General features: G+C 40.8%; 1 protein-coding gene across 2 annotated transcripts in view; it reads right to left on the bottom strand.

The window, feature by feature from the left end:
• The window catches only part of MYPN (myopalladin), a 48,729-nt gene extending 42,693 nt beyond the window's left edge, over nt 1-6,036 (bottom strand). The window contains exons 1-2 of one of the 2 annotated variants that reach the window (XM_010151987.1): nt 6,008-6,036; nt 3,688-4,626 (exon numbers count right to left, since the gene is read on the bottom strand). In XM_010151987.1, the coding sequence (XP_010150289.1) occupies nt 3,688-4,625 (938 nt within the window). In that variant the 5' untranslated portion in view covers nt 4,626; nt 6,008-6,036. Of the gene's footprint in view, nt 1-3,687; nt 4,627-6,007 lie in introns of those variants that run through there. The other variant, XM_010151986.1, reaches the window with a different exon arrangement.
• Nucleotides 6,037-19,056: the final 13,020 nt, after the last annotated feature.

A 19,056-nucleotide genomic window follows, 5' to 3' on the forward strand; every position in this document is an offset into this window, starting at 1 on the left:
TGGAATTCTTTCTGCTTGCCCAGCTCCACAGATGAACTCACTCGCCACAAACCTCAGGAAAATGTTACCCTCAAAGCAAGATGATTGCCAGTTCTGGGCCCAGTTCTGGACACACTTGAACAACTATGGCAAACAAGACACTCTACTGTTTTGGCAGCTTTGCACAGCAGACCGAAGACAAGCATTGTTTTTAGTGAAAAACCCCTGTATTCTCCTGGTCTCCATGGTTAATGAAACACATACCCCAAAGTACATTATATTTTCTGGTTTCCTCTTGCTGTAGCTGTGACTAACAAGGCCACGATCACTGGCACATGAATAGTTATCACTCAGGCAAGTGAATTTTTTTACACCCTTAGTGTTGCTCCTACACATTGGTGGAGTTGAAAGAATCTTGGATGAACAGAACAAAAGTCTTGTTAACAAACAATTATGACCAGGAAACTCTGTTCAGTCAGCTAACATTCCCAGCTTTCTCCTAAACATAGCATGTACATACACATGCACACACACAAATGCAGGGGGAGAGAGAATTCAAACTTACCCCCTTCTGCTTTCTTTCATTTGTTAGTTTAAATTATGAAACTGGAAGCTGAGCCTGATATTTTTCTTGAGCTTGACTGCTTGGGACTGATTTCCCCTATGGGACTTCTTTCTCGCTGTCCCTACTTCCTTTGGCCCTGGGGCATCAGCGTGTGAGTTCTGGACTTCTGTGTCAGCTCCTCTAAGACTCTGATCTGACTACAAGCATGAGTCAGTAAACCAAGTGTGCATTTCTGATTGGTGCAGTGTAGTATATCACTGGAAAAGTCTGATGGAATAGTATAAAAGCGTAACAGTTCCTGTCTTGAGTGTCATTCACGTAAGTGGCTTATTCTGTTATTTACAGTAAACAAAATCCAATGTTGAGACAGAAATTTCCATGGAAATGCTTCAGTTTTGTTGGGACAAAAATAGACCCAAAGATACCTGTCATCCAATTCTGTGAAATGAAGCGGTCCCTGAATTGAGTGCATAGGCATCCTGGCCATCCATGGATACTCCATGGGATGAGTCATTGTTCTGGGTTCTCCGATCTGCCCTTGGGAGGCTTCAGTGACTTTGTAGTGTCAGCTTCTAATTCAGATAGTTGTTAAATGCCTAAACTTAGATGGCATGGACATCTTGTCAGTTTATGTATGGGGCAACAGCATGGGCATGATGTGCTGTTATAAGGAGAAGTACAAAAATTAACACTGTGGTTGTCCATAAACAAGCAATTCAGTGTTCACCTTTTCTGAATACAAAGAAAGCCAGATTAATTTTATGCACAGGTCTATATATATAAGAAGACTATTTCAGTTGTCTTTGTATTATAAATGATGAGTGATGAGAGAAAAAAAGATCTCATGTCCAAGGATCCTACTGACATTTTTAATATCAAAAAGATTTATCAAGGCAAGTGCCTGGGGAAATAAAGCCTTTATAAGCAAGAGAAGTCTTCAGACAGTGTTGCTAATATCTAGGGGATGATATTTCCTATCTGTTTTCTGTAAAAAAACCCCAAATTTCTGGCATTGTTTTCTCTTTTAATCAGGCTCCTCTGTGAATTTAAGGGCTGAAAACAATACAACATTTATAATGGCATAAGCCACAGTAGAAAGCATGCTTTTCCCAAAGAAGGTATTTCCCCCAGCTTTAGAACAGAATCCCCTTCTATAAACAAATCATTTAGTCCTTTGAAGTTCACATTCTTGTCACGGACAAGAGACTGTGCATGGCACCATGGGTCAAGGTCTTGTTAGGGCCTGAGAGCCTACACAGAATCATAAAAAGCTAGTGGTTTGTGTTGGAAGAGACCTTAAAGACCATCCAGTTCCAACCTCCCTGCCATGGGCAGGGACACCTTCCACTAGACCAGGGTGCCCCAAGCCTCGTCCAGCCTGGCCTTGGACACTTCCAGGGATGGGGCATCCACAGCTTCTCTGGGCAACCTGTGCCAGTGCCTCCCCACCCTCTCTGGGAAGAACTTCTTCCTGATATCTAATCTAAACCTCCCCACTTTCAATTTAAACCCATTCCCCCTTGTCCTGTCACTACAGGCCCTCGTAAAAAGTCCCCCCCAGCTTCCTTGTAGCCCTTTCAGGCACTGGAAGGTGCTATAAGGTCTCCCCGGAGCCTTCTCTTGTCCAGGCTGAACAAGCCCAACACTAGTGGGGCAAATGGTGTGGCAGTCACTGTTCAGGGATCCTATGAACTGTGTGACTTCTTGTCTTCCTGAAAAGGCTGGCTTTAACTTCAGACAGGCCAATACAAGAGGATTCATTTGTAGATCCTTGTTCCTATGTACCTAATATTGTGTTGTAAAAGCTTCTTCCATCTGAAAAATTAGCAGCTGATGTGCCAGAAATGCAAGGGAGTGGGAGACAAAGATTCTTTACAAAAAAATTTTTGGCGCTTCTGCCTTTGGACCTTGAGGTAGTTTTCATTAGATGATAGTGCCTATTAGTTCAGTAAGAAAGATGATAAATGGGTTAACTGCAGTCCAAGTGGTAGTAGTGCTGTACCCAGCATTGTCCAAGTATATGAGGAAGACAGTGAGCTGACACTTGGGAAAAGTGGACCATCTGTGAAGCTCAGAGTCCTTTAATTAGAAGCTGAAGGTGCAAACAGTTCTTTTTAATGTTTAGAAAAGCAAGGCAGATTTCTAAAGTGCCTATAAAAGGATAAGCAACCATCTAGACTCAGGGTATCTATTTATGATATTGCAGATATTAGGGTGCAAATATGTATAGTACATCTCTGAAAGACGGATAGAACTTTCCTTTCTGTTGGATTGGTACAGTCCCAGCAAAGGAAACACAATTCCACCCCTGTAATTGAAAAGTAAATCTGGGTAATGAACTCTATATGAACAAGTTTAGATTTGGAAATGCTGATGAGATGTAAGAATTTTCAAGATAAATTAAAAAGTTACAATAATCTGTTTCTCTTTCCACTGATGCTGACAAGTAGACTGTAGCTTTCTCACCTTCCCTTTCATCTCCACTGAACTTTGCAGATGTTACTTATTTAAGTTTCAAAATCCTCACTGATATCCATAGGTGAAGCATCAGAATTAGCGTGGTAGCCACACAGCATGAATAAGTATCAGTTAATAAGATTGTCTTAAAATGATACAATGGAAGTGGTTTTCCTAGGGTCACAGCAGAGTCACTGTCAGAGTCTGAACTAGGATTGAGCTGTTCCTGGCTGGTTGTGTATTAACTTCCATTGACTCCTTGCCTCTCTGTTCATGTGTGGACGGTTTTGATTTACTCATCTCAAATATCTTCAGGCATCAGCCTGAGATCTCACAGCCGCTGGTCTTTTTAGCTGGTTTACAAACTCAGTCTTGATTTCCATAAAGATAACTAATACTCTTGCTAAGGAGTTAGCACTTTCTTTTAATTATGGAACTTCAGTATTTAAAACAGTTCTCTAAGTTTCAAAGAAAATAATGTGTCTTAATATGTTGTCTTAAAACATAAGCAACCTTTTGTATGATCTAAAGCAAGCGATTTTTTTTTTCTTAATACATTTTAATAACCATGCTCGTGGCAATTCTGCTACAGATTACTGAAACAGATGCATCAAAATATGTGGAAAGAGTAAGGCAAACTCCTACTGTTACAGAAGTGCAAAATGGCAAGTGCAGAATATGTTTACCTGACTTCAGGTGCTGGGATTCCTACCACAATGCAGTCCAATTGCACTTTGGTTCCTTCAGGAACTTCCCTGCTCTTCAGTTTTTGAGTGAAACGTGGTGGTTGTCCAATAGGCTCATCGGAATATACAGATGCAGATTCTGACTCTGGTTTTAGCTCTGCATTTGTTAATTGATTGATAGATTCCAAGTTTGCCGCCTGTTGATCGTCTGTTTGTTCAAACGTTTTCTCTGCTTTGTTTTCCAAGCCTTGAGGTAGTGGAATGGAAAGCCTTTCTCTGTTTTCTGATGTGCTAGATAGGCTAGCGCTACCTTTCTGAGCTGGCTTATTCTTAGAATCAATTTTGCTCCTGTAGTTTTTGCATGTTCGGGGTCTTATTCTTTCAGAGTTATGAGCTTTGAAGAGTGACGAGAGCTCCTCAATAAAATCTGCCGCCTTGTTTAGGAATTCCTTTTTTGACTCTGATTCAGAAGGGAGGTGTTGTTTCTTTAGATCTTGAGAGCTCCCTTTGGAGCCCTTTGTGTTTCTGACACCGTCCTGACAAAAGTTTGCATGCAGGCCATTGTCTGATGTCTTTAAAGCTGTAGACTGAGCCATTTGTTTGTGTTTTCCTGTGTTTTTCAGCTGATCTGGGGGATGCTGTGAATATGCCTGAAGCTCATCCTGTTTATTTTCCAGTGGATTCTGATCAATAGCTTGTCTTGCCAGGTTTACACTTTCATCTAGCTCTTCTTGGCTCAAAAAGGCAGAGAGATCTGGAAGGTCATCTTGGGCAGCTATCTCATCTGAATCACCTGAAGCATTGCCGTAATGGAAATTATGAGAAGCTGGTTCTGATCGGCTTCTTTCACTCTTCCCTTGATGTTTAGTTTCAGCTAAATAACTTTCTCTCAGAAGTTGAGATATTGAAGTGGAGGATTCTAAACTGTCGTCTTGCATGCTGCCAAGAAAAAGGACAAATAGGACCACACCTTATCAATAGCAAATTTTTTGGTTGCACACAATTACAGGCTTCTGAAAAGCAGAACACGACATTTTCAAAGTGCATCTGTGTGCTGAATATGAACTTGTATGGCCTTGTTGAGAGGCCTGCTTCTGTGCATCCTACCAGATACTACTGCCTTTCCCCACTAACATCCAGCTTTTTTCACGTTCTACCGTTGGTAGACTTACATAGCTAAAGCACCTGCAAGGGTGGTAATTTATATTTGGTTCCAAATAAAACTTCCATTACAGAACTGTTAACAGATTTCAATGTCAAATCTTTATCAATGCTGATGTGTGTTTCTTAGCTAAGAAACAGTCTCATCGGATAGTTTAAATGCTCACTATTTCAAGGACTGAAAATTGTGAGACAATAGCAGTACTTTTAACTTAAGTAAATTTAACTTGAAAGACACTGAAGCAGTAAGAAAATGAATTCTCAAAAGCATTTGAGGGATAAGAGGAAGGAGGAGAACAGGAGAGAACAACAAGAATATTCTATAATGACAATTTTTCATTTAAAATTCTTGAAGATATTGCAGTATAGGAAGCAATAATGATGCTTAATGTTCTATACCTTTTTAAATTAAGGATTATTTCTAATAAGTTATTTAAAGTAAGTGGAAAACTATGTCACTATTTGATATGCATGTCATTAGTACTACAGGCCTTTCATTATCTTAGGTCATCCTGATTCTGAGAAAATGTACCACAGACGAGAAGACAGTATCAGAAAGCCCATACTTAACCTGCATGTCCAATAAGCAAAGCTGAAGTATCCCTTCCAATACTCAAGTAAGGACTTGTGCATCATATTCTCCCTGTTATCTACACAAGAGTTGTTATGAGTGTAGAGGGATTCGGACATCCTCTTAACACACTCACCTTAGAGTGGCTTTAATACGAAGAGTCCACTAAGACAAATACTCTTCACAGCCTTTCAGAGAGCTGGTACCTCACAGACACTGACATTCTTTTTCTTACATAAATATTTAACATTTTAGATTTATTTATTTTGGTTTTATTTTGGTAACATGAAACAAGCAAAATCAGTAAGACAACAAAGGCACCCAACAAAATACTGATGTACGAAAAAAGGCAAATAAAATGCCATATAAATGATATGCTTCTACGCACCCAAGCAACTGAGCCAGGGCCTGCAATACTGATGGAACACTTGGTGTTAGAGTGTCTCCGTGGAGCTGGGGCATGTAAGAGAACATTGATTTGGGAAGCCCACATGAGGTAATGTTGTAAGCTGCTTCATGACTGGACAGAGTATGTAATTTAACCTCTGAAGAGAACAAAGAGGTCCCCATGAGGCTTAAAATTCCTGCTCTATGGATACTGCTTCTGTGTGTTCAGCCTTTACGTCTTAACCAGCTGTGCCACCTTACTGAAGCTGAACGTGTTTAAGGGGTTATATTATCTTGTTTATGTGCTGATAGCAGGCTGTGCGCTGTGAAGGTCACAGCTCAAGCTACAGTTTCAACTCTGAAGAGTTTAAATACTTTCTAACGTAAGGAGTTTGGAAGACAAACCTTGCTGATGAATGAACTGCGGACCTAGAATATAGCTGTAACAGGGGAAGTTTGCCTTGACCTCCTCCCCATGGGCTGCCTTGTATCTACTTAAAAAGTGAAGGGAAGATGCAGCGTCATAGCCCTCTCTCTTCTCTGCACCGTGCAGTTGGCTTAGCCTGCAAAGAGAGCAGTGTGTGCTTTTAGTGGGATGTCATAGGAGGCACAGTCTCTCTGAATATCTCTGGAGGGATGCAGCTCCACGCTAACCTCTCTACACATGGCTATGGCTAAATTATAACATCCAGCTCTATGTACCTTGGTGTAGCCTTGGATGCTACAGTGGAAGGCTGTATTTTACGTGGTCAGAGAGCTATGCATTCTGCATGGTTGCAAAAGTTAGCTGGCTGCTTTTCTTGGCTACTCTTTCTGAAACATCTCTGAATGACACATCTTCATTTCATCTCAGTGTCTGTAAATGTCATCAGAGCTGAAAAAAGACGATGCAGCTCTTCAGAGAACATCAGACACTCTAAGGAGGAAACGCAAGTAGGGAAATAATACTGTGTGATCAAGACCTAACGAAGTCAAATGAAGGTAGAGAACTCCTGCAATAATTCTGTTGAGAGAGTATATGAAAATCATCTGACTGTGACACTTCAGGGTTTCATTTTCCTCTGTTGTAAAGCTATAGCTTGATTTTCTCCTTTAAGGGCTACATCTGTTTGAACAGAGGTTGTTAATCACAGTGCAGCTTTTCCCAGATAACCATAGTAAAGCAACTGTTCAGTAGTTTGAGACTTTGTGCTGGGTCTTGCATATCTCCTATTGATCTTTTGAACAAAGCAGTGAAACATGGAAGAAATAATTTCTGCTAATGTGAGAGATACATTCTGCTAATTCCCCCCTCCTCCCTGCGATATGAGGAGATGCTCTCAAGGAAGATGTGTTCAGATTGACAAAATACCTTTATAATTCTAGTTTGCAAAAAAAAAGTGTAATGAAGAAGACTGTCTGATAGCAAAAGCAGGAAAATTACATGCAAATTACTGCAAAATAACAAAACCAGGGGTGCCTATACCTGGTGAAAATATAAAATCATAAAAGAAATTAAAGGAGTCAAATCAAAACTTCCTTGTACTGACGGTTCTTGTTGGCTAGCTGTAATGCAGTTGTATAAAGCATCTTCCATTTGGATGACCAGGCTGGACAGCAGAGCCATACACGAAAGAGCAAAACCCACTTGTCTGTCACAGTCCTGAGTGAACATGTAGAAAACAAATGGACAAATTGCTGGTTCAACCCTATCTCTGCCCCTCTGAGGGCAGCTGAGCAGATGTGAATGGGAGAAAACAAACAGTTCCCCAGCGAAGGAGCTGCAACAGCTTCCTTCTGCCAGTCAGAAGAGCCCAAGAGGCAGAAAGGAGCAGAGGGGTTCTGATGTTGGGAAGCAAGATATTGATGAGAATGCATCTGATGCCAAATTCCTAATTCTTAAAGAGCTGTCATGTCTCTCTAGAGCTCACCCAGGGTCAGAATATTATATCTAACTCTTCTCTATTTTCAGCTTGTGTAGAAGATAACTTTTTATTCTATTTTTAGTATGGAAGGAGTTGAGTACTAGTCAAGTGTAGTACTTTGAGGCAGTGCTTGGCTATCTATGTTTTAAGATATTTTGAGTTAGGTGATATTTCTAATTAAATGGAAAATGTGGGCTTTCAGCAAATGTTGCTGTGAGGCTACCAGACACTCCTCTTTTCCTGACTTTCTGGATTGTTTAGACCTAGATGTAGAATTTGCCTTAATATGCCTTGACTCTCCTGCTTAATTTTTCCTGATTGAGACTTCGGAACAGCAGTGTCTTTGTGGCTGTGCAAAAACCATCCCACGGTCCCCCAGTGTGCAGCGGCACAGAACACTGGCACTGAGTGGCAGTGCATGGCACACCTGCCATATCATGGGGCTAGCAAAATGTATGCCGTAACTGCAGATATCTCTGTTGAGCAGAAAACTGCAGGTATCTCTGCAGGTAACTCCATTGAGTAAGCAGTAAGAAGGACAAACTCCAGTAAAACACGGCAGACAGCAATCTGTGGTGTCAAGGAAAGCACCGATAATTTTGCAGACTGGAAATATCTGCCACATAATGAGGAATTGCAATGCTAGTTACAAATAATAGCCCTAAACTGGTGTTATTTAGGATTGAAATGGGATGCCTGATGCCAGCAGTCAGCAGTTCTCTGCTCCTGACTGGTCCATTACCTACATCACCAAACAAGTGCATCAAGGGCAACATTTTTTGCTTTCCTGGGGCACTAAGAGCAGTGACCTTGGGCACCTGTTATCTTGAGAGCCATCAGAGAATGTCATGAACAAAACCGATTTTATGAACTTCTTCAGTCTACTAATTCAGTTTCCACTGGCCAATGCCATGTCACAAGCTTTCTGAGTTCCCAAGAGCCTATTTTTATGACAATGTTCTCTTACTAGCCAAGGCATCTTGAGAGTAAAATAGTCACGGAGGTAGAATTAGTTTCCACGGTTTGTTTTGGCAGTGACTTGACTTGAAAATCCTTACTTGGAAGGCAGGAAAATCGCACCCCAGGAAGCTTGCGCAGTGTGACACCAAACCTTTTAATTTCTTCATGTTTGAGGCTTGTTACTCCTTGCTCAGTCATCACTGAAAGAATCTGAGCTTTTCCTAAGAAAACAGCAGTAATGAAATCTCAGCAAAACTGAAGGAAATCCTAGATACATCTGAGTGCACATCCTCTGTAGTGTTTGGTGAGAGACAGCTTTGACTGCTTGATGCTTTTTTCATTCTTCCACTTAGCCACGTAATAGAGGCTATCTGCAGATAGCAGAATTAATGCCAAGAGCATTTAAACCTCTTTTTTGGCCTTCAGTTGTAGTAAAAAATGAGTAATTTTAGTCAGTACATGATGTTCCTGTCTAGCCTTTCATGCTACCATTCCTTTAATTAAGTCTGCTTTTGTATGAAACCCCAGTGTCAGGACAGCTAGCAAACTACCGTTGCTTGTGGCCCTTACTCAGCAGGGCTCCGGAACTGTACGCCCAGCACCTCTGCTTGGAAACTGGGAAGTTTAGCAGATATTAGAGGCTGTGTCCTTTTCCATTTAATTTAATTGCATTATAAACTGTGTTTACCTGCACACTAACAGTTATACGGGTGTTTCAAGTTTGTGGTTATGGAAAACAAGCTATGAGATGACACAGGCTATCTGTCTTGCAGACATTTAACGATCACAATCACATTCTTACGTCCTTGCAGGAATTCTCACTTAGCAGTTGCCATTGTCACCGTTTCCGTTGCTGCTTGCTGACAAGCTGTAGCTGCTGCAAGACAGGCACTGAGACTCCAGCCATAGGAAACGTTAGGCAGGAGCAGAGAACTAAGGCTTAGCAGTCTTGTGTGTGTTTGGGGGTGGAAGATGTTGTTAATGATTGGTTTAGAAAGCTATGGACAAGAAGGTGGTTTACTTTACTGTTTTAGACACATTAGTAGCTTTGAATTCTGTTCCTTGTAATGGATTAAGAAATTCAGGTAACTAAACTCCCCTTTCCAAGTAATGTAATTAAATAATGGAAATAAGGAGAGAGCCCCCAAGCCCAGTAGCGTAACAGCTTCTGATGGAAACAAAATGCCTCTAAGAACAAGTAGGCTAAAGGTTATGTCCATGTTTAGGAAACATCCTACTTCCTTATGTATATTTTTCAAAACAATCTTTTTATTGTTCTAAGCATATTTTGCGTTTTCATCTGTCTCTAATCTGTTGTATAAATTCTAGACCTTAAAATTCTCATTTGATTACAACTCTAAACCAGGCCGATGGCTGTGTCTTGCTCACTGTTACATAATTTTGTAAACAGAGAAAAGGCTGGTGGAGGTGTTTTTAAGTATCTTCACATGCTGCTGCTCTTTGCTTTAACATAAATATCTGAAGTTCAAGGGATTTTTTATTGCTGTTAGAGCTGATGTATGGCTACTACTGCTTCTGTTCAGAAAGAAAAAAGTAGAGTCAGCCGCTCTTCTGTAAATAAAACTTCTAATAGCCCAGCTCCTACCCCTAGGTACATGGCAGTATAGGTCTGGAGCAACTTCACTTAAACTGCCCAGGATTTAGCTGTGAACAGAATGACTCCCACCACGCAGCACGTCTATCTGTAAATGCCACACAGTTAAAATTTTTAAGTAGTTTTCAGGTAAAATCCCAGTTTAACTCTACAAACATGAACCTTAAACTTTGAAAAGTGTTACCCATGTACAATTTTCTAAAAGGAAGGTAAAAGAGAGGAAGGAAGAAAGGGAAGTAAAAGGGATGAAAGAAGGAAAAAAGAGGTAAATATAGAACATCCAGTATTTAGAATTTTGGGGAAATTTCATTATTTTTAATCTTTAATGGCTTGGGAGTTGAACAGTACCTCATCTTTTGAATACTTATGATAGTGGATTGGGGCCTTAAGTGGTACACCTAATTCTAAATTCCTTTTAAACTGAAATTGCTATCTGCATTTTCATTAGAAAGGAATATAGAATTGAATTACCTCCATACAGTTATATGTAATCTATATTTAGTTAAAATTATTATGTTTCAGTAACAAATAATTGGAATTTACAGAAATTAAACACGATATTTTATGAACATTAGGTAAATAATATCAAAACACAAGCATGTGATTTGAAGCTGGGAATGTTTGAGTATAGATTTCTGTGACAGAGGGTCTACCTCGACTGCTTTTTGTAGTGATACTGGTCTCCTCTAAGGCAGCTCTTTCCTCTTTTCTGGAGGTGTTCACCATTTCACTGACAGGCATTTGAATGCAACTCAAAGTATACAGATGTTAAAGCCTTAAGAGAACCTACTTTGCAAGAAAATAGTGATATTTGTCCTTCTGGTGCTAGAAATTGGTGAGGTGAAATGTGTTCTTCATTACCACTGTATTTCATCCCTAATGTCACTTCCCTTTCCTGCTGGCAGTATAATCACAGAGCCCAGGAAAGAAAAAAAAGTGGGAATTCATCATCTCAGGAATGGGGTGGGATGAAGCCTCTCTGTAAGTCATTCTGCAGAAGACACTCAAGAGGCCTACCTGCATTTGGAGTCATGGCCTGGTCTGTGACCTCGGAGTCACAGTAGCGGGCACCCTAAGCAGCATGAAATAGCAGCTCTTCCTCAAGGAAAAGGCACATTCAAAGCTCTTTTCAACATTTCCTTCGTACTATCATATAATGAAAAGACCTTTTTTTTTTTTTGCTCTGATCACAAATAGTCTTTACTTTTTCATAATTAATATTGTCCCTAAGTAGTTCTCAAAATGAGAACTGAGACCTTTTCTTACCCGTGTCTCAAGTTTTCTTTGCCCCCTCAGTGAACCTCCTTGAACTGCAACGTAAACAATACCCTGAAGAAACTCCATATAAAGCCAAATTGAAACTGTAATAAATTTAATCTGATGCTTAAATTAGAAGGTCAAAAAGGAAAACAGGTGACGGCGGCCTTTGAGGCCTGCCTGAGATGCTTCTTTAGCCTCCTCTCCCATTGACCTGTGATGGCCGGGCCTCAGGTGTCAGGGCAAGCTCTGAGTGTAGTACTTCAAGTGCTCGTAATGTAGGACAAGTTTTTATTGACTCAGGTAATGCATGCCATCCAGTTTCCTTCAAGGGTTGCCCACATGAGAAAGAGCTTATATGAAAGGCCCAAAAAGACAGAGCTGAGGTCCACACTTTGGTGCTGAATGTACATACAGCATGCCTCAATGGAAAATATAACCAACAGGCAACAATATTCAATTATCCTGGTCCAAACACAGGCACTTCACTATGTAAGCCTTTCCTGGCTAAAACTGCAAATCTGCCGAAGGATTTAAAGTAGGTGATTTCTATTATCCCTGCTGAGAGTATGCCTGAGCAGTGTAGAAATCCACAAATGCACAGAAACACCTCCATTGTAAGTGGCACCCATGTCAAGGGGATTGTGTGTGTGAATCCAAAGACCAGCCAGCGGGCTGCTTGTGTAGCCAGGCTGGAGAAGCTCAAACTGGACAAAGAAAAGCCCTGAAAATCTGGGGTATGCAAACTACATGACATCTGCACAACTTTTAACCTGGTGATTTCAAATCTATAGGCTGTTTTGGGTTTTAAATTATACTCAGTTTTCATATGAAAACTGGTTCCTAATGAAGAAGGGAACTCAAGGCTTAAATTAGCCACAAAAGAAACCCTGGACTGCATTTTTTCCCCAAAGGTTTCTCCAGTTGTGCCTTTCTTTTTTGCACAGTCTCAGTGTATTTAGTTTTTTGTCTGCTCTTCTGTCTTTTTTACGCTTTTTCATCAGTCTTCCCTAAGAACTTTGTAACATAAAAGCCTTCACATTTGAATCATATTTTCCAACTATGATGTTTAAATGAGATTTAGATGAGGCAGAATTAATTTGCCTGTCCCTGTAGAATATTGCTGTTATGAAAACAAGTTTTAAACAGAAGAGTAAACTGACTTTTTTTTATTTTTGTTGCCAGTGATTTAGATTGCAATTTAGATTGCATCGTCCAAGTGCTGTTATGGTATTGTGGAAATTTTTAACAAACCATCTTAATGTTGGCTTTATGTGCAAATAAACCTAAAGTGCTAATTCTTAGCAGCTGTTGATAAGAAGCATTCCTTCATTACCACAGCAAGACCTGCTGTAAAATCTCTGAAGAATGCACAGGAATAGCAAGCCAGCACAGAGCCCACAGTTCTCCCTTGTCTTTGGTAGTCTGTCACATACAAAACCTAGCGACTGGATTGACTGCAAATGATTTCTGATTTGTACATAACATTCTGCTCAGCTACAGGGACTGACACACTTCCTATCAATTGATTTTGTTAGTCCTTTCTGAAAGAAAAAAGAAAGACAGAAAAACATATCCTGACCTTAGGAACCTTCAGGAGGTGTAGGGGAGGGCAAAGAGGGGTGTGAAGTTTATGAAATTGTTCCTTTAACACTATGTTTGTTTCCACTCTTAAACTCTAGAACTTCTTCCCAAATGGAAACCTCACAACAAAAACAAAACTGCTGATAAACTAATCAGTGTCTTTGGCATGATTTTTATAACGTTCTATTGACGTAAACTCAAGTCTCTTGTCAATTGTTGACATATTATTTTGTAAAACTTAAGATGGGCTTCTGATTACTGCTTAATGTTGCAATATGTTGGGCCAAACATTTGCTACTGACACTCAAATGCTTTCCTGAGAGAGATAAGGAGAGCAAGGGAGATAGTGAGAGCTCGAGGGGGAGAGCTATGCCCTTCTAGCAGGACTGTTTCTGCAGCTGTTGCGTGCATTAATCCAGAGAGCAGATCTCCCAGCACTAAATATAGCCAGCGGGGTCACTTTACACGACAAAATAAATAAATAAATAAATAGAAAGTATTTAACTATGGGGTCACGTTAAATTAGGTTTGATTTTGCTTAAGAAGGAAATCCAAATTATGGCATCTTGGTTTAAGGGTGAATACCAGAATGTAAACATTTCAGATTGTGCAAGAAAAATAAGCGGGAAGAAGAATACAGTCCCAGCAAAGAACTTTTCAGGTCATTACAATCTTCTGTTGACTCTTTGGAGGAGTCAGGCTTGCTCTGAGGGATTTTGAGAAACCCACCGACGCTATTCAAGCCCTTTATAATGCTACAGAACATTGTTGCTCTTTCACTGCAGTACACATGCAATGAAAGCATGATTTACTACAGTCAATTTAAAAATTATTTGTTGCCTGTATATGTCTTATCAGCAATAATTAGCATTCAAATATACATGCTCATCAAACCCTTCTGCACCTGTGCTGCAAAATCAAAATGTAGACCGATCTAAAGTTGAGGGATTACCTTTTTTAATTCCTCCAGATGTTGCTGCCCAACCCTGGCAGTTAGTAGCGATGACAATTATCCAGAAGTGTGAGATTAAAGTTAAGGAGGCGAGGGAATTCTTCAAGTCCTCAGGAACAGAAACAGCTAGGAGTCCATACAGTGAGGGAAGTTAACCTTCGTTATTATGAGGATGGCTGTAAGAAGCTGGACAACCTGTCACCACCGGAGCAATAACATTTGTCAGTTTGCAGGTCCCAAGTTATTTTGAGCAGCGTCAACCATGTGCCCGCGGAGCATTCCACCTCATTGGACAGGGAATCCACTCCTCTGACAGCACCTATGGGCACCGAGTGCCTTCTCCTCACTCATCCAACGTCCCCTGTAGATGCTTACGCAGGTTTTGCCGATTCATCCAAGAGGCACTGTAGAGGCATTGTGTTACTCTTGTCAGCTGGGATAGACTTCAGCCTTTTAAAATCGCTAGTTATTGCTATTGTCTTTATGTTTTGATCAGAGCTCGAAGATAACAGTCACTGGGAAACCCATCAGCCGGCAACAGTGTAAAAGTTTTGCAGCTCCAAAGGCAAACTCAGCAAATGCCTGTGATTGAATCGTAAAATATTCCTGACTTCTTTGAAGTGTTTGATTTAATAAACATCGTGCAAAAATGCAGAAATCCTTAAGGATGGCCTGTAACTACAAACCCTTCAAAAGCAGAACTTCTAAACTTGTATTGAATGCACAGAAATAAACTCTTGGGGGAAAAGTAATTAAAAAAGGCAAGTGAAACTTAGCTGTAAATAAAACTGAGATATAAACATAGGTGGAATAATTTCAAAATATTTTAAGCAGTACACAAAGAAGCCCTGTTACTATATGGAATTTAACTTCGTAAAACTGAGCTACTGGTTAAAACCTAAAAACTGGCTCTTTGACCTTCTGCCAATTCTCTCAAAACGTTATTGAGTGAGCACCTTTGCTAGAAAAGTTGTTCTCCTGCGGGATGCAGTTCTTCAGAAAGACATTTTATGAGGCAGAACAGTATGAAAAATCAGAGGTGAAGGCAGTTCTCTTATGAAATATTTCCTGATGCAGTGGAGGTAGTTTTCTGTTCTCTCTCTTTTTGTGAAATGTCATTGTTGGAGGATTTCGTGAGCATTAGTTTGTGGTGTGGTTTCTTCAGTGATATGGAGAAGTTATACAGTGAAGTCACCCCTTCCTTTGGGGACAGGTTAGGAGTTTATGGTGACGTCCTATGTAACTTTATACCAGGAATAGAGATCTGCTGTATTCTCTATAATATCTGTAACAGTAGATGTGAGCCATACAGTGCTGACAGGAGCTGCATATCAATACTGTACTGCACGCTACTGTGGCTTGGACAGGACTGTATCTGTAGATGTACTTTACAGAGTTTGTAGCCTGAAAAATAAAGTCTGATGAGTCTGATAAAATCACTGTAAGTCCGTGTGGACTTCTGCTGAGATGCAGGTATTATAAAATGTGCATGGAGTCTTGCTGAGCTGTGAACTGCTGTATGTGCATGATAGGCAAAATTAAACAATCCGAAGTGATTATTCAGCCTGATCCAAAAAAATACACAAAATGTTTCCACTTTAAGAGAGAGTTTTATATAAGATGCTGGAATTGCAAAATCATTGAATAATCTGTGCAACAAATGAGCTAAAGGTTATGCAGAAATTACAGCATTGAGAAACCATAAACGTTATGAGCCTGTACTGTGGCAAACAGACTGACCATTGTAACAGCAAGTGGTACAAGGACAAAACTTCCAGGAACCACAAGAAGTTAGAGCATACACAGTAAGTGAGCCAGGTCTTGCAGAGCTGTCCTCCTGATAGAGCAGCATCAGAGAACTCACATTCACTTGTTTGCAAATAGCAGCATGCAGCCCGTGAAAATACCGTTGTTCCTCTGCCTAGTTTTTTAGAAGACAGTGAACTGAGGCTTTTGACTCCTGAGCACGAACAAAACACTTCAAGATGTCATGACCTCCAGCTTTATGTCCTTTTGTCTTTGCCGGCTGGCAGAAGGGAACATCTGCCTCACTAGGATAAGGCATAGTGTCCTAGAATAAGTTACATGAGCACTAATTCTCTCTAGATTTTGTCTGTCAAAGCCCAAAGTACCTTTAGAAGCAGGAGTGAGTCTTTAAATGGAACTTTGTACATGGCTGGTTGGCTGTTATTCCCCAGTAGGATTATCAGACTGTAATTGTAAACCTTTGGGATTTAGCATAAATGGAAAATTCTTTATTTTTTAGATATTGGAATGAAATTAATACAATCCTATTAATAGCATGTGCTGAACTATTAATTGAGAAATGAGGTGGGTTACACATTATTCATTAGAGAACAATTATTAGGCATCTATGTGGACTGCCCAAAATTATATGAGGAGTCTTCACTGCCTTTTTGGGGTCAGCTGAAGGCATCCCTTAATACCACACATATTGTCCAGCCTGACAGTAGGCCTGTGAATCCAGCTGGAGCTGGAGGAAGCCATCTAAAGTACAGTATTGGAGAGTTTTAGAGACTTAGAACATAGAAAAGGCACATGAAGAGCTGAAGTAGTCATTATCCTTGTTTTTTTCAAACAGCTCAGAGGAGAGGCAGGGCTCAGCTCGCTATCCCAGAGTACCTGAGGCAGGCGGGCACTTCTCTGGGCCATGGGTTTTCCATAGTTGCACTGATTTCAAGGTTACAATTAAGAACATAGTACATAGTCATGGATATAGGTCAGCGTCATGTACCCAGCATGTAGCATGTGTTCAGTTAATTAGTTTGGAATAAGAAATTCCCCAATTCAAGCTACCTCAAGCTCACAATTACACATGTATAAAAGTTTATTTTGGCTGTAGAGGTTGTTGGAAATAATGCTGACAGCTGCAAGTCAGCAGTAAGCTTTGGGACATATATCACAGGGCATCCTGATTAGTTAGATACTTATCTCCGAAGCTAGTGATGAAAAACAGCTGGACAAACCTCAGAATACAATTCTGAGCAGGAAAAAAACAAAAGACATAAAACTGAGTGCAGCTGACGTTTAGGCTGGAAGCAGAGAGAGGATGGAGGCAGGACCACAGACTGGGAGCCAGCTGGGTGGCCACACAAATGGAGCCAGACTAGGCCAGAAGTCACAGAGCGTGCCATAATTCTGCTTCCTTCAGGAGAAGATCAGTCACTGTCAGCACCCCTTCCCACCATGGAGAGAGTGTTCCCTCCCCAGTATAACCAGAACTGCTGCTGGTCCCCTTATGTTTCAGACAGTCATCCGTCATCTGAAAGGGTCTGGATATGTTTGGGTATCTTTGCTTACAAGAGTCACTTGTGATGCTTCCTCACATGGCAATGTCTCTGGTAATGAAAGCTCTTTCTAATGTCCTCTTGCCTTTCTTCTATCATTATTTCAGAAAAACATAGCAGCATTCAGTGTGTGTATTCTGGGGTGTTAGAAAGTGCCACCAGTGTCTACAGGAGAAGGGATTTTCTGTTTTACAGCTCATCAAACACTTAGCTTAATTTTTAACCAATAAAGGGAGTTTGCAGTGTGACTAAGGAGATGGGCAGTGATGTTCTGTACTAAAAGTATTGGCTGCTGGGCATGTTGCCATGTCTACTTTTTCCCCATCCCTTCTAGCAGGTCAATGCAATGCATTGTCTTCTATATACTGGAAAAACAAACAAACAAACAAACAAAAGATGGTCCAGTACTGCCTCTACATTGCAAAAAGCAAGTAGACTGCCATTCAAGCAACAGTGGGCTATTTCCTTGCTCTAAAAGGACACCTAAGTACCACTATGCTATGTATTATTGTGTAGGAGGCCTGCATACTCTGAGAATTACAGCTGGAGATGTACAAATGAAGATCCTCCGGGAGCTTTGTGTGGAACTGTTACACATGGTCCAGTACTGCCTCTACATTGCAAAAAGCAAGTAGACTGCCATTCAAGCAACAGTGGGCTATTTCCTTGCTCTAAAAGGACACCTAAGTACCACTATGCTATGTATTATTGTGTAGGAGGCCTGCATACTCTGAGAATTACAGCTGGAGATGTACAAATGAAGATCCTCCGGGAGCTTTGTGTGGAACTGTTACACAGATGGTAGGAACGACAAAGCAGTATTTGGATTGTCAGCAAACTCACGTTCCACTGTCTCTCCAAGACTGACAAAGGGACTCACATCCAAAGGGCTCCAACTGATAGCAACTCCAACAAAAAGCCGGTGTCAGATATGACATAGTAACGTCTTACCACGTTGTCACAAACAGGTTTGGGAAAGTGTATGTGCCATTAAGCTGGTGAAGGTGTTATACAACACATTAGGAATTTGCTCTTGATTTAGAGGTACACAGTACATGCTTTTGAAAATCCAATACTGCCTGTAAGACACAATTACAGGTTTCACAGGGACTTCATTAAAGCCCAGGCTACAAAAGTGTGGCCAGCAGGTCAAGGGAGGTGATTCTCCCCCTCTTGTTCAGCCTGGAGAAGAGGAGGCTCTGGGGAAACCGTACAGCACCTTCCCGTACCTGAAGGGGCTACAAGGAAGCTGGGGGGGACTTTTTACAAGGGTCTGTAGTGACAGGACAAGGGGTAATGGGTTTAAATTGAAAGTGGGGAGGTTTAGATTAGATATCAGGAAGAAGTTCTTCCCGGAGAGGGTGGGGAGGCACTGGCACAGGTTGCCCAGAGAAGCTGTGGATGCCCCATCCCTGGAAGTGTCCAAGGCCAGGCTGGATGAGGCTTGGAGCAACCTGGTCTAGTGGAAGGTGTCCCTGCCCATGGCAGGGGGGTTGGAATTGGATGAGCTTTAAGGTCCCTTCCCACTCAAACCATTCTGTGATTCTATGATTCTATGAAGAGACACTCAAAAGAAACAGTCATACCATGCTAATAATTACACTTGTGTCTTCTGTTTTCATACAGAAGGAAAAGCTTTGAGAAAAGACACAAAACCCACCTTTTACATA

The sequence above is a fragment of the Eurypyga helias genome, unplaced genomic scaffold (genome assembly GCF_000690775.1).
Source record: "Eurypyga helias isolate BGI_N326 unplaced genomic scaffold, ASM69077v1 scaffold26585, whole genome shotgun sequence".
Lineage (NCBI taxonomy): Eukaryota > Metazoa > Chordata > Aves > Eurypygiformes > Eurypygidae > Eurypyga > Eurypyga helias.